General features: G+C 34.9%; 2 protein-coding genes across 5 annotated transcripts in view; both read left to right on the plus strand.

Moving 5' to 3' along the window:
• The window catches only part of LOC118264327 (uncharacterized), a 419,163-nt gene that overhangs the window by 262,424 nt on the left and 130,990 nt on the right, over positions 1-25,749 (plus strand). The window lies entirely within an intron of this gene.
• The window catches only part of LOC118264070 (guanine nucleotide-binding protein subunit gamma-e), a 47,344-nt gene that overhangs the window by 11,726 nt on the left and 9,869 nt on the right, over positions 1-25,749 (plus strand). For both annotated transcript variants that reach the window (XM_035576412.2, XM_035576413.2), the window contains exon 3: positions 2,759-2,881. In XM_035576412.2, coding sequence (XP_035432305.1) covers positions 2,769-2,881 — 113 coding nt within the window. In that variant the 5' untranslated portion in view covers positions 2,759-2,768. The remainder of the gene's footprint in view (positions 1-2,758; positions 2,882-25,749) is intronic.

Below are 25,749 nucleotides of genomic sequence, written 5' to 3' on the forward strand. Positions count from 1 at the left end.
AAAAAATAAGGAGGTACTATGTTCGAAAGTGGGTGGGTAACCTGTCAGTTACTAAGTAATAACAGTAATTTTTGTTTTTTGATATAAAATGGTTACAAAGTTGAAGTATATTTTGGAGGTTTCAAAAACAGAAACCGTATAAATATTAGACTTCAAATTTCATGATGGGGTTAATAAACAGAGGTCCCATGTATTAGGGGTCACATAGGTAGGGTCAGGGGCTCAGGCAGGGGTTATATCACCCCACTGGCGCATATGACGCATAAAACTTTGAAAATTAATATTGCTATACTTTTGACTATTGCAGACTGCCTAGTTGGTTACCGGGGCTCCGGCTCAACAAACAGGAGTAGCTTCAGTAAGCTAAGCCGAAGGCCTTTGGGCTTTGGGCTCTTTAAGGGATATTGCTTCCGATTTCAACATAATACTGATTAATTTTAAAATAAGTTTTAATCATTGACTCCTGTAGATGATTGAAACTATTAAATTTCTGGTAAAATTTGTGGGGTGGTGGTTATTCAGTATGAGTGTGACACTCCTTTTCGGCTCGCAAGTCGCAAGTCATTGGATGATTTTCCCCCCTTCAAAAAAATACCAAGCCATATTCTCACCAATTTTCCTTGCATCTGCTTAACCAATATAAAGCTATGGTAATTGTAATCAGACCACCAAGCTCGCTGCCGACCTCTCTCCCACTGTCGCCATGACGCCGCCATTGTTCCAACAAGAATAAAAATGTTATCTCGTTCATTGTGTTCGTAATTAATTATCATCATCTCAAGATTTCACGTTTTTACTCTGCTTTGAATAATTTTATTATTTACTGCTTGATTTTAATGGTGATTGTGAGGGGCTGAGATGAAAGTCACGGGTTCATGCATAGAAAGGTAGTTGGACAAAGATAGTTTTTTTTTTTATGGTATAAGCCGGTAAACGAGCAGACAGATCACCTGATGGTAAGCAATCGCCGCCGCCGATGGACACTTGAAACACCAGAGGCGTTACAAGTGCATTGCCGGCCTTTTGGGGGTTAGGAATTTAAGGGTTGTCGGGGAATCGGTGATTGTGAAGATTGGGAAGGGTAACCTCACTCATACAACGAAACACATCGAACGTTGTTGTTAAAAATCTTTTAAATCCACTTTTAACAATTCCAAACAAAAGTAAACATTTTTAAAATATGTTATATAATTGCTTTCATAGCAAAAACAAATATTGTTAAATTAAATTTTTCTACGTACCCATTAAAACCAACAACTATAAAGATGTGTGAAAGAGAAAGAAGAACATTTTATTTTCTTTTTATTCTTGCAACTCGCTAAGGAGTCTCATTTTCACGCCAAGCCCATGGCATGATTAATTTAATTAACCCCTTGGGAGCAGTGGGGTGTTAATCTCAAGGTCACAGGTTTGAATCCCTCGTTATTAAAATGTTTAATTAGATAGATGCTTTTGAAAAAATTTGGCTATTTTCTAGTAACACAAAATTGTTTTTATTTATACTTATTATAAAAAATAATAATTAAATAGGTACTAAGTTTAAGGTGCAAAGTATTGTTTTGCTTGCAAATTCTCGATAGACATTTTTATTAGTCTAGAAATTATTTTAAATTAAAAATTAACATAATCATCGAAAAGTGGGTAGTCACGACAATAAAGTTGACTCCTGCTTACCCCAAAAGGGAATAAGCGTGAAGTAATAAAGTACAATACACCCAGAGCCCTCTATGACAGTCGTCCGAAAACAAAGAATAATGGTGTACAAAACGCCAAGAACTACCGACCATTACGTTTTAATTCATTAATTTTACAATTCACAAAACATACGAAAATAAACCCTAACACAATTAGAATAAAGTCTAATTTCATTAAGAACTACACTAACTAACTTCGCGCAAGCTAACTTCAGTGTTCCTAAAGGGGTTGTCATAGAAACTGAAGTTCTGCGCGCGCATCACCTACACACCAAGCACACGGACACACACATACACACGTTTCCCCTAATGCGAGAAAGAGATGGTGCTATACTACAATCGGCGACAAAAGTGTTTGGGTATAACAAATTATTAGATTCTGTAATTAGGTTAGGTGGTAGAAATTAAAATGCAAATAAAGGTTTATATTATTATTTGGTTTTAGAATTAATAAGCTCAATTCGTTTGTTAATTTTGTGTCGGATTTTGAGGAGGATTTTGTTAGTGTGTTTAAAGTTTGTAGTTGTAACTTATGTGTATTAGTTTTGTTTATAACATGTGTGTTATGATATATTATGATTCAGTTAAGAAAAAATAACCATTGGTTTCTATAAAAAGTGTATTATACGTAATTTTTTTTTTACCAACACTTACCTACTTACTGAATAATAAGTTATGCTGATAAGTTATAAACGAAAATTATGTGATTAATGTTATTCTTATCAAGACGTGATTTCAAGTTACCACATCAATTAATAACATTGGTATTAAATATTTCAACCGTTTATTATATTAAAAAAATACAATTACATTTCAACGCTATTTCAATAATTTAACTAAACAATCAAAACCCATTTGAATTATAAATTCCAACATTTACAATAGAAATAACTACCTCAGCCACTGCCAATAAAACCAATCACCTCAAAGCCGTGCCTTTCAAACACCTTAACACAATAATATTAATTGGTACCGAGACCGCGGTGTACGCGACTGTACCCGAGCCGTACCTTACACACACTACTACGCCTGTACTAACTATGTGTGCGTGCTTTACACCACAGATTCTGCGCGATGGACCCTAGTATTCTTGCAGCCATGGACAAAGAAGCACTTAAAAAGCAGATTGAAAACATGAAGTACCAAGCGTCTATGGAACGCTGGCCGCTTTCAAAAAGCATTGCAGCGTGAGTAAATTCTTTATTTAAAAATATTAGTTATTATAGTGAGTGTACAATGTGTAGTGCAAGGGAGCGGGAGTCGCCCTGAGTGTGTGCAAGGGATAATAGTGCCTGTAACAACGGTTCAAAGGTATAAAGTTGCGTGGAGGGCGTGCAGCGATTAAGGGATTATGTATGCTGTTTTTTTATTTTTATTTAATCGATGTGATTAGATTCCGCGTGGTTTTCGTCTATTTTCCATTTCATATTTTTGTGTTTGTTTTTTTCTAACAAAATGTCAGTTATAATTGTTCTAGTTTTATCCAATCCAATTTACCGTTTGCGTCAATTAAAATGTGTCATATACGACCTATTTTTGTTAATTTCTGTAATGGCTAACGTGTCATCGCCGTTATTCCGGGCCGGGTTCAACGTTTGACTTCCAGTAATTTCAATTGTAGGGGCCGCAGTAATCAATAACTTTATACACGGTATAGGCACCTAACTAGGTGTACCTGCTTGGTATTTCCCCTAACTAATGTTCTAACCTATACGCGTGCCACAAAACATTGTCAAATCAATGTATTCTACTACACTCTAGTGGTATTTTGTACCCTCTTACTGACTGTATTTGGTGTATTTTTGATTGTACAATTATGTAGTTACTCATACTGACAGCTGTCAGGTTTCATGACAGGTTGAATGACGTCATTTTAGGAAGTTTTTTTGTAGCCAACACTTGCATTCATGTTGAATCAATATAGTGTTCCCTCTTGTATGAAAATGAGCTGTTAGTACAAGAATGTTCGTTGTCAATGAAAAAAATATAAATTTTTCTTTACAATTTCTCTAAAATCCCAGTCAAATAGTTACTGTTATCAAAATTATGTTTTGTATATTCCCATAGATGATAATATCAGTACAGTTATCATCGTACTATCTCAACAAAGAACATAAAATTCATTTTTACAACAGACACCTAAATAAAGTCAGAATTAACATAAAATATATTATGAGATTCTCACCATACATTTCTATGTCTTATCTCAAATAGGTTTTTTGGTCCACTATTGTATGTAAAAATATACTAAATAAAATTTTTGACTACATATCGTGTGAAAATAACTCAGTTTTACATTATCATTATCAAAATCATCGTCAACTATTCTTGGTTCATCTTTTATTTATATATTTTTATTGTACACATTTAAGTAGCCTAGGTTTAATATGTGTGCAATGGGCGGTCTTATTACACAATGGTGATTTCATCCATCTTCTGGTTTTTCTATAAAACTTCATAATGAGTTTGGTCAGGATTCGATTTTCAGTCAGTTAGGTATAGGATTAGGTTTATCATTTTATCACCACAGTCCAAAAATTTGGACAATATTTAGGTAATCTGTCTGGTCTGGTGTTATCAGTTCCTGTGTTTATGTTAATTTTATTTTATTTTAGTATATTTAATATTTAATATTTTTGACTTATCTGATCTAAAAAGAACCATTAAACAGAACATTTAATGTCAACGGTGATATTCAAAATAATATGTTAGAAACGTCTAAAGTTAAATAACGTGTCAGAAAACCTTGTATTTTCTTTACTGTGTGGGTACTTTGTAAAGAAATAAAACGAATAAAATCTACCCACAATACGAAGTAACATGTCTTACTATTTTTTCTATGTTAAGAACCACAGCAAATAAGCAAGTTAAAACCATTGACAAAAATATATCACATAATTTACAATTTACTTAATACTCATTTTTAATCGACTTCAAAAAAGGAGGTTCTCATTTTGACCTGTATGTATGTATATGTTTATCTCGCGTTTGACTAAACCGATTTTGATATGGTTTTTAGCACAGTATTTTTCAGTTTTGGGTATATTAACCGACTCGAAAAAATGAGGTTCGCACTTTACACGTGTTTAAACATGTGTGTTAAAGTGGGTTTTTTAAACTTAATTTTATCTAACATTACTTCTAAACGATATTCTTTAAAACAAACCAATGACTATGTCAAACAAATGGCTTGTGAAATTATTACAATACATTAAACATTATTCACAGTTTGTACAAACGAAACCATAAATTAATACCGTTACTAGTCACTACTTTTGTAATAATATTTTAGAATCACACGTTTCCCTGTATTACGTGGCCAATAACTGCTGATAATTTTACATTCGTATTGAGTTCTCTAACAGTACTATAATGTTTACCTTTATTCACTCGGAACTGATTATGTAAAGCATTATTCTACGCTTCACAGCGTTCATAATTCACTTCCATAACAATATTAACTACCAAACCTTTGTCAATATCTTAATCTTCAATTTCAAATACAACGAAATTATTAAAATCTCCAATGAAATTTCAATCCTCATCAAAATTATCAAAATATTTTGCCGTTGCTAAATTCGAGTGTGCTCGAAAATTTCCAACAACAGCCAATCCTCTTGTTGTAATATATTTAAAACAAATATTCATGCTAAAGTGCCTCTTATTGTTTAATTTGTAGGATTCATTATGATTTGTACTTTCGTTTTCCTTTTAACAATTACCTCTGTAGCGGGTTGTGGATCTATATAAAACAGTGTGACTGATGAATCTATAGTATGATCGTTATTAAATTTTATTGCTACTAATTGTCTAACTACTATGTTACTTAGAACAATACTATCACGTGTCTGTGTATCATTTATCGTACCACAAATTGACGTTAAAAGAAACATAAATCTATTTTTAGTTCCAAGATTTGTTCTTTGTAAACGTGTGAAGAGTACTTGTGAGAATTGGTTTAGTTGGCAAATTGTGACTCGTTCTTCGAGAATAATATTTTATAGTTATCAAATGTATTATAATAATTAAATATTATAATGTTGGTTTTGAAATTGTAACTATGTATGTTTTGATAGATATGTATGTTTAGACATGTAGAAAGGATGGATGAAAGTAGATTTACGAAAGAAATATACTAGACGGATATGAATGAATAATAATAATAATAGATGAAAAAACAGTATGTAAGATACGTAACAATTGGCGTTCCGTTGTCGTTGGCGTTGTTGTACATAAGATTATGTATGTACGTATTCATGTAACTTTCGATATAATAAACTCATGCAACGTATCATAATATACTAATGGATTGATAATTTATTACTAGAACCTTGTTCCTAATTAAAATCTTAAGTCTCGTTGGTATTTTTGTCTTCTAATCTCACTTTAGAGAATTTACATTCAAGGCATTAGCCAAACTAAACACGACTATAGATATACACATCTATCTATTTTAATCTAAACAGATGCAGACCTATTATTACCTAAGAATCATATCTCAATCAAAATGAAAAACGTTTTCAAATAAATCAAAAACAATTTTTAGATCTGAAAATCTTTTCATTCATGTTTCCGCCATCAGCTGAAATATTTTTATGAAATCGAGCGGTAAGGAACGGTGCGTGAATCGACGGTTACCACACTCAAAACAGATTGACTAATACAAACAAATGCTGCCCACGCGCAAGTGTTGCCAGGGTGCGTTGAAATTTCCCTAGATTTGGACGGGAAATTATTTATTTTACTTAATGCATTTTTTTAATAATTGTGATTTTTAACCAACTTTAAAGAAGGGAAGTTAGGATGAAAGAATTTAAAGTAAAAAATACATGATTAAATTTTTTTTTGATTAATTCTACGTAATTTCGTCTAAAGTATGTCTCATTTTATTATAATTTTCGTGAGACATACTAAATTAATTATTATGTTATCGGCTTACTAATATAACTGTTTGACGAGGAACTCGACTAGTTTGTAGCCAAGTCGTTTGTCACGGAATACTGCTCATGAATATGATCCTTGATGATCTTTTAATGATTGATGTAGTAAGCCCACTAGGTAGTCCGTAGCAGCGGGCTAAGATATATCCTTAGGGACATAATTATTTACTAAATTATTATATTTCCACCGATATCAAGTTATAAACCAAGTTACATAGGCAAGGAAAATAATACAAATTATTATTTCGATAAAAGTCAAACACATATTAGTAATCTTTACGAAAGTAACCAATAGCTCCCTGACTTCCTTATTTACCAAGTTTCAGTAATAACTTCCCAAGATTATTGCTTACCAGTCAAGCTTACTATCCAAGCAAATTATTGGAAAAACTTATTTGATCGAAAACATGTCTTGTTTTGTCTGTAACTAAGTTTGAATTAGTTTAGCATTGACTTTTAGTTATAAAAAAGAATATAATTGGAAAATTATTTACCATCCTATTCAATTTGACAAAATAATTCTCCCAGAATTCAGGGTAAAATTTGCTTTGTAAGTTGGCAACTCGATTCCAATGAAAACAACTGTCAATAGACGATAGAATGCGCTTACGACTGCCGTAAGGAGGTGTTCTATAAATGCGTGCGTTTTATTTATATCAATGTGGTGCTAGCTAGCTGTGTGATAGCACGATGCTTCTCGCGGGTTTCATAAGACTTGACTAATGAGGGACTACATTTTTAACAGAGACAAAGCGGCAGTGTTTTCTTATAAACTTACTAGCTTCTGCCAGAGGCTTCAACCACGTTCCCGTGGGATAAAAAGTATACTATCACGCAAGTCAGCTCATACCATGTCTGTGTACCTAATTTCATCAAAATCCGTATTGTGACGAGTCCGAGATTATGACGAATCCCTTTTTTTCGGGGGAGGCCCACAGTCCAGCAGTGGAGTCTCTTTCTCTCTCTCTCTCAATCTCTCTCTCTCTCTCTCTCTCTCTCTCTCTCTCTCTCTCATTCTCTCTCTTTCTCTCTATTGATATTAATTGGTTGGAAATTGGAATGTAGGTGGTCAGATATGTACTCCTTATTTTTATTTTTACTGACTTCAATAACAGGAGGAGGTACTATGTTCGAGTTGTTGTTGTTTTTTATTGTCTTATTTTACGCCACGTAAACAATCCCACGGATTCTAAAAAAAAACAAACAATACGGGCTTAAAAGAAACTATTTCGCACGATGATAAGTATCACTTACTTGAGAGTCTCGTAGTAACCGTAATGGATAAAGATTAGAAGGGTCATTTATTTGATATCATTATACAATAAACTAGTTTTTTTTTCTCGCGACTTCATTCGTTGTTATGGGAATAGTAATTACCTGTATATTGCCCCTACACTACATTTTCTCCGCGATAAAAAAGTAAGCTATGTTGCGAATAATAATAGTAGACGCCTTAGTTGCCACCTCCTCGACTTAAATTTTACCAACATTAAGTATAAGTAGGTAGTGTTATCCATTTATTGATCATTTTACTGAATACCTAAAGCGACTAACAATAAGGGTACTTCTTCACCAGAGATGTGGTATGTACGAGTAGCTATGTTATGAAACAGGGGTAGATTATGGTCTGGAATACGACATATGATATTTGTTATCGCACAGAAATAGTACCTATACGCATCTTGCTATGTACTCAACCACCATTACAAGTTATAATTTTATTGTAACTTTCGTGAGGCATACTAAATTAATTATTATGTCATCTGATTTTAAACATTATTATACGACAATCATCGTACCGTGGGTAGTGGAATTCTGCACATAAATATGAGCCTCTTAGCATGGCTTGAAACTAGCCGAGTTCCTCGTCAAACAGTTACGTGAGTAAGCCGATAACATTACAAGTTATTTTGAACTCAATAATAAATTGTGGTCACTAAATAATCACTGAAACTTAACCAATTACAGTAATTGTAACCAAATATCCTGTTTACGGTACAATTTTAACCGTGATGACGTCATTACGCATATGTTTCTTAATTCTTGACCTTGTAAACATATACCAAAGTTACATGCATCTGATTGAAAAGAATTCAATGTTATCTGAGACAGTGATTTTATTGAAACAGTAGTTTATGATGTCATGTTAAAGTTAGATCATTCGGTATATCTTTTGTGGAGTAAGCAGAGTTGTAAGTGAGCATAGTGCAGTCAGTTGAGTCGATGATGACGTTATTGATACTACATTATAAATGCTTAGAATTATATAAAGACTGTTATAATTCTAAGCATTTATCCAACTTTTATAACGATGATTTAGGGAAGTTATAAGCAGAACAAACTTGAATAAAACCGATACGACCTTCGAGCAAGGGCGTATTCCTTTTAAAACCTGTGACTCCTCTGGTGTTGCGGGTGTCTATGGACGGCGCTAATCTTTTTACCTTCAGGTGAATCGTCTGCTCGTTTGCCCCTATTCCATAAAACATACATTGTACTGATTTTCTAGGTACAAAACTATAATAATACCTTGAAAACAGTAAACAATTATTATAGACTTCACACATTACACACACTCAATTTCACACACCCTTTAATAACAAAGAAAAAAAATATAAAATAATGAAAAACAAAAGCAAAACATAATTCAACACAGACATAAAAATCTAGAAGCGCCAATGCCAATACAATACAGCGTAGTACGTAGCTACGATACAAAATAAAAGCAGAAACGCCCCCGTCCCATTAAAAAAAAAAATGCAGCCGCGTAGTGATTTTATTTTGTCTGCCTGCACCCTCCCATCTGTCTGCTCCAAGCTTATTACTGGATTTTATTTCGGATTCCTGTACATTTTATAGTGAAAAATGGAGTCTGGGAATATTGGGAAATGGTATTTGCACGTATTTTTTGTTCTTTGTTATCTCCATCGGCGATTGTTATGGCTGATCTAGCAATTTATTTGTGTAGATATCTGTGTTATATGCTTTCGAAGTAACTATCATTGGATTTTTCGTTTGGATTTTTTACCAATAGAACATAATACAATAAACGATTGGTTTCAAACTGTGATACCTAATTTAAAACCAATCTTTCATAGAAACTCCATTTTTTTATATATTGACTGCCTCGTTGGTCAATGAGTTGCAGGTACGACTGTCGGACAGGGGGTCTCGGGTTCGATTCCGGGGTCGGGCAAAGTAATACTGGGTTTTTTTCGGTTTTTCGAAAATTTCTCAGTAGTAGCACGGAGTCTGGAATTGTATCTAGTATACAACACGGGACTTCTAACACAAGTGGTGAAAAGTGCGTATACATTGTATAGCGGCATTATGTGCCGTAAAGTGCACCTCTGCCTACACCTCTGGGGATTAAAGGCGAGACGTTTTTATATACAGAAGATTTTTGAGTTAGTATCGATTTCGATTTCTACGTTTGCTAAATATTTTATTTAATTCGTCTACTATCTACAGTTTTATAGACTATCGTGGACGGCTAACCTTATCAATGCTTATCGATTACGTTCTGATTATAGATAGCAGAATTGGTATTCCTTTTTGTATATTTAGCTTTTCATTTTGTCCTCCATTTTATTTTTAGAACACAATTTATTGACCGGTTTATCTGGTAATTGGAAACCTCTTTGTGACTTAGATGATTATAACTAAAAACAACTTTATTTGTATAGGGTGTCGTTTGAAAATAAGTAACTTCAAAATGCTTGTATAGAATATAATTAGTATACAAATGTATTTTCTTAAATTTTATTCAGTAGTTGCCTTATTATTCTTACAACATTACAGATATCTACTTATGACAATAATTACTATAGCATTTGTAAAAATTTCAAACTACACGTTAAGTGTGACTCCTCTGGTGTTGCGAGTTTCCATGGGTGGCGTTGATCGCTTACCATCAGGAGAACCGTCTGCTCGTTTTCCCATTTTATTCCATAAAAAAGTATGAGTTCTTGAATTCCCTAAAAATAACTCATAAAGAACAATACATCAAATTACGAACATTAAAATTTCAACATTGAGACGATTTTCAACGAGAACTTTGTAAACAAAAATGTGTAGTTTGTTTGATCTAACAAAATGGCTGACCCAGGAAATTGTGTCCAGCCAGACTCGCCTCGAACCACTAGATCGAAACACCAGAATAAATCAAGTGTGTATGAAATATATCCACTGGGGCGAAGGGCTTATTATGAACGTATAAATAATGGGAAAACATTCCCATGTGATCGGAACTCTATGAGATTTTGTATTGGCTAGTACAGGGGTAAATAATTGCCCATGTCGAGGTCACACTATAGATTAATGGGGCACTTCAGTTAGTAGGCTTAGCCACTGATGCTTGACTGATTTTCAACATTATACCAATTGGGTTAATGGTGAAAGTTCATTGTGTATGATATTGTTGTTAGGACTTTGTGTAAGTAAAGTCAAGGCTATTTTTGGTTAGAAATAACTATCAGTATATAATATAACTTTGCGGATTATTTGGCATAGAATTTTGTTATACACTGCTTCGTCTTTGTTGTGGTAGTCAAGTAGGTTGTCGAGTATGCTGTCCTAATTTCAAGGAGTGGGAAAAAGTGTCATTAAATCAAATGGTTATCGGTATTGTAAGTCATGGAACTCTATGTTTAGCATAATTGTTACACTCTTAATGGGTATGGCGAACCCATGGTATGAATATGAAACCATAAAAGTGTAGAAAATTTGTTCACCTTTAAATAAACCTACCTAACCTTTGTCCAATTTATCGGAGAGTAACAAACGTGAACAAACTGTGATTTACAACCAAGTGTTAGTCGAAAAGTATTTACGAAGGTTAGCGACTATATTTTACCTAAAGCTCGTATTTTTTGACCTTTTCCAAAGAACAGTAAAAATAGTGAAAGGGTGAATAGCCGGTTTTCCTGTTAGGAGTCTCGTAAAAGGTATCGATTGGGCGATGTATCGAAGTAAGTGTATGGTCGACCTGCGAACACCTGGACGACACGTAGAAAGAGCATTCTGTGAGACGTGACGTCAGATTAGTTTTCTTGTGTATTTTATTTGATGTTCTTTTGTATTTGTAGTATTTTGGCTTTTATTAGGGCTGATGCCTAGTCCGGAGCTGTGGACAACCTTGTGGTTACCGGGGCTCCGGCTCGAAAACCAGGAGTATAAACGGGGTCGCTTTTAGTCAAAAGTCATTGGATAATTTCGCCTTGCCCCCTGAAATAACCAAATAACTGTATCCTTCGCTATAATTCTCAACATATATGCATAGATTTTCTAGTATTACAAAACATTAATAGCAGTTTTCGATAACGCAATCATCAGATATAAGCACACACTTCTCACAACAATTTCACTAACAACTTATGAAACTTAACTAACTTAAAGCCACGCTTCTGTCTCCAAAAATAACGATCACCGTTTATTTTACCTAACATAACCTCAGCCTGTACCAAAATTTTTCCATTTCCAGCCCCATTATAATAACCAACTAAATTCTTTCCCACAAGGAAAACGCTTCTTTCAGGGAAGCCTATTTTTGTTATATCCTTATATGATTGGTAAATAGGAAGGTATGACACTTAACTTAATTGCTTTCCTGTTTTCGCTCTATTACGTTTGACTCTGTTGACGGCATTTGTTTTGGCTCAGTAACGTCGTCTTGTCAAATGGGTTTGATCTCTGATTCGTGTAATGTAGTTGATGGGTTTTTTTTTCTATTGAGTGGTCTTTAATGCACATTTTGTTTTACTATAACTTTCGTGAGACATACTAAATTAATTATTATGTTATCGGCTTACTCACGTAACTATTTGACGAGGAATTCGGTCAGTTTCAAGCCATGCTAGAGGCTCATATTGATGAGCAGCATTCCGCGACACACGACGCGGCGATTGTCGCGCTGCTGCACATTTTGTGGTTGCTTTCTCAGCTTATTTCATGAATTGTGTAAAGTCTTGTTGAATTTATCTGGTCTAAAACTTTATCTAGAATTTCGGTTTGATGTTAGGAACTAATCTCTTTTAACTAAAAATCACGGTTTACTCACTTACTTACTTATTCTTCAGCGAGCGCGATGTCGTCGCCCCGTCTATGACTCGAAACTAATACAGCTTTCCTCCAAAACTAATGTCTTTCTTTGTTATAATGGGTGTATGGTGAATTTACTTTGATATCCACATTTATGTGATTAAAGCTTTTGGATATTGTCTTACCCAACTACTTAAGTGCCTGTAGGGCAAGCTCTTTACATAGACAGAAATGATTGTCTATGTATATACGTTTATTTATTTCTGATTATAAATAAATGTTCTTTGTGAAGGGTACTAATGGTGCAAGTGATTTATTCTAGCTTATGCAAGATTGTAGGAACAGAATATTTTCTCTCCAAGCCATTATATCCTCTCTTACGATGGTACTTAGGTTGATATTTATTTGCATTAGTATTACCACACATTTACCTGGCTTCAATGTTATCGACTTTCCAGCTCTATAGTGCTTCTTTGATCTTTCAATCTACATCATTGCTAGGGATTTAGGTTTAGTAATATTTTGTTCTGAATACTTATCTACGACTTAGCATTAATTTTATTTTTATATAGTAAGGACTATTATGCTGCTATCATACGTAAAGTTTAACATTATTAGAAGATTATGAGACTCTTTTGCTTTGCTACTGGTAGTAGTCTAGTCAAGTTGCTTGTCAACAAATTACGAGAGCAATTCTCTAATTTTCTGATCTCTGAAATTTTAATTGTTTTCAAACCTTTATTTTCATTATAACCCTTACCAATATTTGAAAACATTATCGATCGTAACTTTTTCTTTGACAAATTCAAGTTATTATGATCCGCATTCATATCCACAAACAAAACAAATCTCGAAAGAAACAATATAGCATAAACAGTCTTAAAAATAACACCCACAATATTTCACACAAATAGCGTGATGATTGTCATCATAATCATCATCATCTGTCGGCGAGCATCCATTTAAAGAACATTACACCATGCAGATGACTTACATTAGCATCTGACCTGTTAATGTTGCACCATAATAATATAAATGTATCCTATGTAGCTAGGTAAATATATATTTTTTATGGTGTAAGCGGGTAAACGAGCAGACGGATTACCTGATGGTAAGCAATCATCGCCGCCCGAAACACCAGAGGCGTTAAAAATGTGTTGCCAGCCTTTTAGAGCTTAGGAATTTAAGGGTTTTATGGGATTGGGGGATTGGAAAGAATGAGGAGGTAATTAGGCCTCCAGTAACTTCACTCACACAACAACGGTCACAAAATATGAAATTTTCTGTTCACATCACACAACATCAACAGCCGATAAATAGCCACTGCTGCCCAAGGGCCTCTGTATTTTTATGTATGTGTCAATATTAAATCTGTTTTTATTTTATTTAAGTTCTATTACTTCGTATCGATAGATTTTTTGTTGTTTAATATTTGCTGGCGTTTATGCTAATGGCTGACTGTCATATTTATTTGTTTGACAGTATAATGTCTGTGTCTCCTCATTTGAATTACCAATTTAATATTATGTTTACAATAATTGTACTAAATATAGAATCAAGGCCATTGAACAATGTATTATTTGCGTTGGTTAAGCAGAAACCTATCTAGGTATTGTTTACTTTTGCAAAATAATCTTCAAGTGTTGTAGTGCGCGCGGAATTAGCGGCCGCTTTTAGGTGATGAAGGGGATAGTTTTCAAACTGCTTGCAACGCATATGAGATAAGACAATAAGATATCGTTAAAGCGACAAGTCCACCACAACCTCCCAAACCGTTGCAACCGTTTTGGATCCCACAACGAAATAAATCGGAGGAGAAGAAAAAATATCGTGAAAACTAAATTATTGAAACAAAAGACAAATAACCTTGTTCCACGCAGTTTAACCGCGCGGCCAACTAGTAGCAGTGGACACTAACAAAACTACACAAAACCGCATTTAAACCCCATTACTTCACCACTTAATACTAAACACCCTTTGTGTTCAAATACGTAGAAAAAAGCCTTTACCAACATATAAACGTTTCCCTTAAAATTTTACGATCGGCATCAGGTGGTTGTACATGTACACGGCTTCGCGTCCTATAAAACTGAATGCCTGCAAAAAATATTTGAACACGCACGATGAAAGTAAGCCATCAACGAACAAAAAAACGGGCAGATATATTTTTATATATTGCCTATACCAGATGTCTTAGGGAACTGTTATTTATGCGACAAAAATTCTAGCACGTGTAGGTCTTTCTTGTTTCTTTTCTTATATAAGTTAGGGCTTTGAAGAAGAAATAGGGCGATTTTATAGAATGGTCTGCTACTGATAGTTTGTTTTTTTTTTAACCACAAATGTATGAATTGAGTGACACTAATTTCCATTGTAGAAAATCATTTTTTTCAAACATTGCCCTAAGATTTTCTCCTGTGTCGTGGTTACGTTTGCAAACATACAAGTTCACATACACATGACACCTAGACCGGGAACAACAATCTGTGAATTAGACAAAGAGTGGTTCCGTGTGGGAATCGAACCAGCGACACGTTGCGTTTAGCCACCGCGCGAATATATAATAATATATAATAAAACTTGAACATTGTGAAATGCTCCATACAAACTTCCACCTCCTATTTTAAGGAAGTGTTGTAGCGGACAAATAGTAGCTTATGGCTTCTTCTTCCCCTTTAATTATCTCCATTTAAAAAATCATGTAGATTCGTTGCTCCGTTTTATCATTAAAGACGGACAATTAAACGAACACACTTTCACATTTATATAATAGTATGGATGATTATTTCGCCCAATCCACTAATCAAGGACATCTATCATAAAATTCCTATTCACTATGCAGATAAGAACAGTAAAACGTCTGAAACACTCAACATAAAAACATACAGACATGTATATTGTGATACAACTCATAGATGTCCGCTAAATATCGGGGTTTGGGTCTCCCCTCCATATATACACATATAACAAAATATATATACAGACGTAACGACATAGTTACATGTTACAACTGACCCAAAATTCCTCTGTCCTCGCGAGGGAGGTTTCACTCTCATTTATTGCAAACATTTGTCTTTTCATAAATATTTCGTTTATCTATGTAGGTAGTTTGTTTTTGGTGAAATTGTCGTATAAAAAGCGTCGGGCCGAGGATTGTGCCTTGAGGAACACCAATGTTATCTATTAATTTAGTATAACGAGGTTTTCTTTTATGCTATTTTGACTTTATTTGGAGGAATTGTGATTTTATTTTAAACTTTATCTAAAATAATAATTGTTTCTATCAATATAACAAACTTTATCTTAAGTCAAAAGATTCAAAGCTACAGCATCATACAAAGTACCTACCTACAAATTAAATAAACAACACCTTGTATTTTGATACTATTTCTAAAACGTTTTATGTAGGTATATCTAGATATACCTAAAAAGCTTGGTATCTATATATATTCAGCTAACAAGACAAACTCGTAAACCCCCAAACCTGTAACTTAATACAAATAATGACGTAGAAACACACAAAAACATTACACATATAACAGAAGCATCTACTATAAAGAAACCAAGACATATTTGACACGCCTTACAAACAAGAACTCCTTAACGACACCACGTACAAAATAAGCGTGTAAACTCAAAAACAGAAATGCTTAAAATCATCAGCAAACGCTTACTTAAAAACCCCCACTTATACACGTTTCCCGTCAAATGAGAACGTCGTCAACATATCGCTATTTCACTCAAAATAACTGACCTAAAAACCGACTCATTCTGCCACTGACAGGGGAATTTGGCAACCCTGCGATAGGGCTGCCCCCATTCATGTAACGGACCCTAATTTTGAAAAAAGGCTGCGTGAGGACTTCAAAAAGGATGTTTCCGTTTCATGCATTTTTATGTGTTCGTACTTTAATAAAAGGTTTTTGGATTGCTTTCATGGTTCACACCGTTTTCTAATATTAGACTATTATCGGGAACTTTCTGAATTTGTTTGATGGTTACATTAATGTCCGATAAGTATTGTGCGTCCAAACTAAATGTCAAAGGAAACAATGTAACCAACAATTGTATTGTGAACCCGATTGGAAAAAGTGACCTACAGAGTTTCTGGCTCATTTTTCGCCATAGGAATCTACATTATAGGAACGAGCAGATAGAGCAACTAGAGGACTAGTAGACTGACATTTTTAATATTTGCTTTGACATTCAAAAGTGTCTTCCTGGTCTATAACATAAATAATTTTGACTTTGACTTTGAATGATACCACTGCGTCTTTATTGATCAACGTAATCAAAATTGAAGAATATCATCACATTCTAAGTAACACTTCACATAACGACCCGCGATTGTCGCGACAATAAACTGAGTGAAAAGAAACACAATAAAATTTTCGTAACAAAACACCCAAAATGTGTTGGCACGATCAATAACCCGTGTCTAAGTGCTGATTATAATATTCTAAATACATAAACACATTGCTTCACTCAAAATGAGTGACCCAAAAACGGAGTGGTCTCATTTTGTAAATGTGACAAGGGGAGGATTTTCGACCCCCTCCTTCGATAGGGCTGTTTGTGGCTTGCGAAAAGAAAAGCTCCCCGTGTTTCAGATTCGGCTCGGCCGGAATTATTTGCCGTGATTTCGGAACTATGGTTACTTAGCTTGATTATTTTGGAGATCAACTTCTTACCTTTGTTTTTGAAGTGGTGACACAAGTAAATTGTTGTGTTCATGAGTTATTCATGTTTGCCACCTTTGGTAAATATGACACCTTCTTCTATATTGAAGTGTTGGAGCAGATTGTATTTATATATACAGAAACGTTCACTTAACATCTTTTACTCAAATCTCATTAAAGCTAAACCTTCTTTAAAAACATTAGGTTTTTCTACTGTGTCATGGTTGCGTTTACAAACATACAAATTTACACACCACTAAGAACTCAGAGCCGGAACAACAATTTGTGCGTCACATAAAGAGTTGCCCCGTGCGAGAATCGAACCTGCACTGTGCAGTCATTTAACATTGCACACTAACCAACGCAAAATATCAAAACTAAACAACAAAATTATTAGCCTTAACGTGACTTAATGAAAAAATACAAAACGTGACAATCCCTGAGACTATTACAAAAGCCAAGCTCGTATATTTTAACTCTTAAAAGCTTCTAACTAACCGTGAAGATCCGAAGTAACCCTCATATCTATTGGGTCGTAAACGTGCCCCCTACGGCCGGAGAGGGATTACTTTCGTTACTTCTAGTTAAAGATAAAAGTATCGCGGTATCCCTTCGAGTTATTTATATCGAGCCATCCAAGTGGACGGCATTATCTGGCTAAATCTTGTCCTTGAACTGAACATTGGACGAGTTATACAGTTTTGAATAATATTATAACTTTCACTCTCGCAAATGTATACTTAGTAGTACGGAGTACGATACTTAAATAGTTTATAGTAATTTTGACCTAATTCCAAATACTATAAGGCTCTTTATTTAGATTATGTTAAGTAGAAGATTCTGATAAAACTTTGTCTGGCCTTGACATCTTATTCTTGGCAGTATTTGTGACCGTATATTTTGGCTAGGACATTTGGTTCCACTGATAGATAGCAGTGTGGCTCAAATTTTATCACATAGACCTTAAACGAAGCCTTCTTTGTCTCAATGCTTTTTGTAAGTGTAGTCCCAAGAAATGTGCATACTTACTAAAGTTTATAAAGAATGGTTTCTTGTTTAAAATCCAAACTGCAACCTGTACCTTTAGTACGAGTTTTCGGCGCTCTGATTGACCGACTCGAATAAACCAACCAATCAGAGCGCCGTATGCGCTCTCGTTTCAATTTCTTTAATAGAAAAGCAAACTCTTACTCAGGGTACTGATATACAATAGCCAATCGTCCAGCCACTGCACCAACTAAGCAGTCAAGTCAAAAACTATCATCTGAATAAACAAATATAACTTCAAACAAATCAAAAGGATGGAGCTACTCTCATACAGTATCCTTAGTACAAGTATGCTTTACGTTTAAAGTATTCGAAACGAGGGCGCGTTCAGCGCTCGAATAGACCAGCTGCAGCTGGTCGGCTTGAATAGACCAACCAATCAGAGTATCGAATGCGCTCTCATTTTAACGTACAGTTAAAAAGGTAACGATTACTTTAAATGTAAAGCAAACTCATACTAAGGGTACAGCATTACTCCACAAACCTAACACATATGTACATACAGATAAAAGGGCCTCTGAATGGGTCGCACTTCAAATTTATTTTCGGTTACAGCTCGTGTGACCTTGACGATGTGAAAAGGATGAAGGGTTACGAATTGTTATTTAGAATGAAACTTTTCGCTCACTTCTCTTTAAAGATAAAAATAGACGTTTTAAGCTGTTTACTTACTTTTAGTTTTTGTTCTTTGACAGTAGTTGTATGTGTTTTATGAAGGGTGTATCGTGGTAGGATTGTGATAGTTTGAAATTTTATTAGTATTTACGCTATTTATAATTATTTTTGAGCATATGAGTTTGATTTTGGTACCCAGGTTATGCTAAATCATGTTGGTGTTATTGATGACTTTTATTATTTATTATTTCTGTTGCAAATTATTACTTAAAGACTTCAAATATTGAAAGCCACGCTTAGCCGTAAAATTAAATGAAGCAAAGAAAAGTGCACATTAAGAAATATACGAAAAAACTAAAATAACACTGTCTGTTTAAAAAGGGAAAAAATCAGTTCGTTAATATTGCACACAAATATTTTCTTTTGTAGAAGCTGTTAAAAAAAACAAACTTATTGCTAAAAAAATCTCCAATTATTTCATCACACACAACTAAACACATTACCTGCAACCAGAAACATTCCACAAAGAAGCTAATTTACCAACGACATTGTACCAACAATCTTCCTTCTGGAGCAGCCACTCAGACACCCTGTTTCATGAACCTTGAACATTACGTCCCTTACACGTGGCGCACATAATATAATTACGTAGTTACCACATAAGAGCTTGTGGCTACCCGGGCTCCATGTCAGAAAGAGAAATATGATACTGTATACCATTGTTTTTCCTTGACGCTAGAAAAGGATGGGGATGTTTTTGTGGGATACTTTTGAAATTACGCCAATTTTTGTTTGTTTATTTAGCCATGAACATGTTTTATTCTAATGGAGTTTCTGGAGATTTATTTATCATAAGTCTTGTTCTTTTCATATGAGCTATTTAGAACTTAATCACATAATTCAGATTTGTCTAAACCTGTCATATTTATTTATTTAACATAGTTACGCTTGAATTCTGTAACGTGATTCAATTTTAAGTTGCACTTAAATTTAATTCTATCTCTGTATTTAAATCTTGTAAGCATCTTAAAATTTAGTGTCGTTTGAGTATTTAACCATTAAATTCACTGTCAAAATGCGTTTAATAACAACTCTGCTTACCAATTTACAGAGAAATAATTGGTCCTAATATCACTAACTTCCTAATTAGTCCTTAGTAATGATTTTGTATGGAAAACAATTGCAAAGGACTGTGTTAAGTAACCAGTAACCATTAAATGACACTGAGTAGAACGGTAACACCCAATATAAAATTTTAAAACCAACATAAACAAAATAAAAACAAATGAATGGATGAATTCGATACAAGGGTAATTGTACTTGTACTGCGACATGTACTAATTCGAATGGTCGTAAAAATCCCCATCCCCCCCCCCCCTGTCGGTAGGGCTGTCAGTGAAATTGGGTAGTCATTGAGACCATCTCCTCTTTTACAAATGTCACTCGACAAGTAAGAGAGAGCCTTGTTGACATTAAGATAATTTATGTTGTTCCGATGATAGAAAAAATATTCTCGAGACAAATTCATTTTCTTTATTAAATTGTTTCTCGATTTTTTAAAGGCTATAAGTCTGTTGCGGCTTTATTTGTATACTTTTAAAGTATTATTGGTTTCCCCAATTTGAAGATTTTCAGTAACGGTGCGGAATTGAATTGGCTTAGATTTATGGCAATAGCATTAGCATTAACATTTCAGCTATATTAAAAAACTAGCGACCCGCCCCAGCTTCGCATGGTGATATATTATGCATGTATTATACATATAAACCTTCCTCTTGAATCACTCTATCTAGTAAAACAACTGCATCAAAATCCGTTGTGTAGTTTTAAAGATTTAAGCGTACAAAGGGACAGAGAAAGCGACTTTGTTGACATACTATGTATTGATAAGAAATTTGATGACTGTAATTACTCCACTCTACTAATTACAATTTCAAATTAAATGCTATTTAACACTAAACAAAGAGACAAAAAATACAAATGAAAAAGTAAAAATCCAAATTGAGATCACATTATTGGCGTCCGTAGCTTGACTCGGTGACGGTGAAACAATCATCAAAGTCAACGCGTGACATGTACTAATTCGCGCGGATGGTCGTAAAGATCCCCTGTCTCCCCCTGTCACTAGTGACATATTATGCTAGTATTATACATATAAACCTTCCTCTTGAATCACTCTATCTAGTAAAAAAACCGCATCAAAATCCGTTGCGTAGTTTTAAAGATTTAAGCGTACAAAGGGACAGAGAAAGCGACTTTGTTTTTATGTAGTGATGAAAAATTTGATGACTGTAATTACTCCACTCTTCAAATTAAATGCTATTTAACACTAAACAAAGAGACAAAAAATACAAATGAAAAAGTAAAAATCCAAATTGAGATCACATTATTGGCGTCCGTAGCTTGACTCGGTGACGGTGAAACAATCATCAAAGTCAACGCGTGACATGTACTAATTCGTGCGGATGGTCGTAAAGATCCCCTGTCTCCCCCTGTCACTAGGGCTGTCACTGATCGGGGACTTGAGATTCTTTCTCGTTGGATCGATTTGGTTTTAAATTGGGATCCCTTGATTTATTCTTTTCCCTCTTGAAATGTTTTAGAGCTAACAAAATTTTTTTTTGATGATATTTTTGTGTTGGTGTAAGTGATCGTTAAAATTTGCAGAAACGAATGGAAATATTAGCTATGTTCTGTAGCAGTTATTTAATATTTTAATGTTTGACTGCACGGTTGACGCGGTGGCTGAGCAACTGGCTGCCGTATGTGTGTAGTGGGTTCAATTCCCGCACGGATAAATTTTTAGTGTGATCCACAAATTGTTGTTCCGGGTCTGAGTGTCATGTGTATGTGAATTAGTATGTTTGAAAGTAAGGAAACGTTTTTATTAAAAAAGAAATTGTTCATCTTCGTTGCTACTTTCTTGGGGTTTTTGCAACATGTCCTCTTCTTCCGTTCTGTCTTATCAAACGTCATCGTATGACACACCCTCTCCTTTCATATCATTTCTCACACGATACCTCCTTCCTTTCCACACACACCATTTAATAATATTTTCAAAAATTGAAAAAGCACCAAGATTTCGCCAATCAATTTGAAAAACATTGCCAATCAACTTCAAACCTTGCTATCTTAGTTTCAAGGTTGATTTTTGAACTTATTGGCCTATCAACCCTGGCTGTCACCACCCCAATCCCCTCCCCCCCTATAACAAATACGTGACTTCATTGGAGAATTACGCAAATTAACTTAACGTTGAACGTAAAAAATAACGTTACTCTGAACAAAACGTGCTCCGTGTTCCGCTAAATTAAATTATGAGAACAGACTTCCAACTTTATGATTGTAGACGGGGGATAATAGTTTGTTAATGTTGTGTTGTTGTTTGTAAAGATGGCGATTTTTATAAGGTTATTGTTTTAAAGCGTGAAATTGATGTAGATAAAAATGGATGTTATAGTCTGTAGTTTGGTAAAAGCTGGTAATTAATATATTATTTTTGTTTTGGAAACCAATCTTATGTCAATACAATTTCAATCCAATATCTATCGATCCACTGGGATCCACTATAATAAAGAGCCATCCATCTACTATAAGGGGCCACTGCTGACCAAAGACCTCTTCTTACACGAAGAAAGATTAAGAATTAATCACCACGCTTGCTCAGTGCAGGTTGACGATTTTCAACTTACATATAATTAGAAATAGAAAAAAGTACAGGTTTCATCACAATGTTTTCCTTCACCGTTTGTCAGTGGTGTCTAAATAATATTAGAAAGTACGTGTAGAAATCTATTTCTACACGTACTTTCTAATATTATTTTCTCTAGAAAATAATATTTCTCTAGAAATAAAATAAGTTTTCCTAACCTAATACTGTTAATGATAAAATAATCATGTTTACTTTGGAAATAGGTTGCAAAATAGCACTTAGAGAATTCAACACTACTATAAATAGTGATTCTGATATAAACCACCAAAAGCAACTCACAAGCCAAAGTCATAGTCTCTTTTAAACTCCATACCAACACAAAAAAAATCTCTTCACAATCTAATAACAAGATAACTTAAATGAAAAATTAAGAAGACTGTTCTAACCATGAGCAGTTGATACGATAGCTCATGGAAAGTGTCAATGCACTTCGTATTAGTATTGATCGAGTCTGCCTCTTCATTAAGAGTACGTGATGGAACATAACTACACCATGTATAGTGGCATGGTAGCCATCTAGCCATTCATACGTAATATAATACAGAAGTTAAGTACTTGGTACGATTTTATGGGGAGATAAATGTTTTTGTTGGTATAAAGATGATGATGGGGTATGGAAATTATAAATCTATTTAGTTTATCAGTTAGGTAATGTAGAAAAATATTACACGTGTTTTTTTTGTTTTCATGAAAGATAAAAATAGTTAGATAAAACAAATCTAAGAAACGTATCTAGAAGTCAAATCACGTGATATTTCAAATCAATAAGTAATATCTTCGAAAGTATTTGTTTCCGTTAGAAAATAAAAAAGTTTTAACGAATATGCTCAGAAAGATTACCAAAGAAAAACAAAGTCCTTTAGTTAATTGTAATTATCATCGTAATATGTTTGAATTTTAGGGTTTTTTTTTTTTTTTTTTCAGGGGGAAAATCATCCAATGACTTCTCTCGCCAGGGCAAAGCGAGAGGGAGTGTCAGACTCTTACTGACTAAAAACCACCCCGTTCCTACTCCTGCTTGTCGAGCCGGAGCCCCGGTAAACCCGCTAGGTAGTCCGCAGCTCCGGATCAGGCATCAGCCCTACTGGGCCCCATCTGTGGTGGTCTGATGGCTCTTTGAGGCGCGCGCGGAACGCAACGCGCCGCACGCACGGGTCTGGTTCTGGTCGGGCGGCGAGCTACCCTTGCTCGCCGTCCGCAGACCCGCACTTACGGTGGCCGGAGATCGTCACGCGATCCCCGACGCCCGGAGTGTCTTTCGCGTCGGCTAGGGCGTGAGGAAGTTCGTTCCCTCACGCGTCCCGCCTCCTCCTTAGCTAGCATAACTGCTTCGCAGAAGGAGGAGACGGCATCCCAGTCCCCCTCGCTCCGCACCATGGTCTGAACCAAAGCCGGACGCGAGAGGTCGCCGTCGCCGATCACTTCCCTGAGGGCACGGCGGTGCTCAGCCCACGCAGGGCAGACCGCAACCGTGTGTTCCACCGTGTCCTCCGGGCGTGAATTTTAGGGTTGGGAATTTAACCTCACTCATACAACGAAACACAACGCTAGCGTTGTTTCACGTCCGTAGTCTGTGAGGTCGTGGTATCACTCCAGTCTCAGTGCCGAAACATGGCTCTCCCACACTTAAAATACTGAATAGAATGATATAATAATACAAGTGTAGGTACTTTTTGTTCTTTGATTTCTCCGAAACGATTGCCAATCTATCCAGCTAGATAGACATAGCTATCTACATAGTATTACAGCACAGTGTCAGTGCAAGTCCCACAATCCAATTAACGGATATGTTCTGACCTAATACTGCCTAGTAACGAGTTTTTCAGGCTTCAGCCCTGTAACGAGTGTTACACTTAATTATATTAGCTGACGCTGAAATTGTTATAGTAGCTAATTCTTTATTGACATACTATGTTATTATTAGCTGACTAGTAATGAAGTCAAAATTAAATATACTTGTCACCGCCACTATACTTCGGGGAGTGTTGAATGACTCATCTCTTTTAACCAACTTCAAAAAGGTTTTGGTTTTCAGTTTCACCTGTATGTATTTTGTGCACAATTATTATAATTATGTATGTATATATGTAAGTATGTCGCGTTTTTTAACCAATTTTGATGCGGTTTTCAGCATAGCTAAATGCTATGCTGAAAACCGCATCAAAATTGAAACTTAGGAGAAGGGTTTATGGATATTACCTGACTTAACAAATATGGAGGCGGTTCGTTTTTGCTCAAAAAAGATTTTTCTGCTGTTTGAGATGTTCATTCACCTATCTCATGCTCTCTTATGTCTGACTCTTACTGACTAAGAACCACCCCTTTCCTACTCCTGCTGTTTGAGCCGGAGCCCTGGTAACCCACTAGGCAGTCCGCAGCTCCGAATCCAACATAATGGCAAACCAGCTTATGTAAAGGAGTCCCATACTTCAGTAGTAGACTCTTACAACATCTCCTTAAAAAATCCTACGAGAAAAAAATACATAAACAAATTAAATACCTCCTATAATATAATCGTATCGTCACCCCGACCTTTAATAAGACACCAGTGCCCGTTTCATAGGATTAAATCAACAAAACGTTAATGATTAATCACCTCGTTATAAATCTTCATAATAATTTAAAATCCGATCCTTTTACCAGCATTGGCCGGCTCATTTACATGCATGCTCCCTAAATTCGGCTTAAATTGACTGCCATAGTGAAATATGAGATGAAACGTTTTAACGCAAAATGGCCCTTATTAATTTGTTATGTAATGCTCATTTTATATTAACGGGTTTATGTATTGTGTACTTTGAGCGAAAAGTTATTTTCTTTTTTTTTTATGTGTGTGTAAATGTTTTTGTTTATTTGGTAAATAATATGTCTTTTTTATTTTTTATTCATGTACAGGTGATTCGGAATAATTGTGTTTTTATTTTATATGTAATTGGCTGTTTCATGATATACTGAAATTAGCTATGTAAGAGTTATTATTATGTTTTTATTGTCATATAAATAGTTGAGAAATAGTTTCTGTT

Source organism: Spodoptera frugiperda, chromosome 26 (genome assembly GCF_023101765.2).
Source record: "Spodoptera frugiperda isolate SF20-4 chromosome 26, AGI-APGP_CSIRO_Sfru_2.0, whole genome shotgun sequence".
NCBI lineage: Eukaryota > Metazoa > Arthropoda > Insecta > Lepidoptera > Noctuidae > Spodoptera > Spodoptera frugiperda.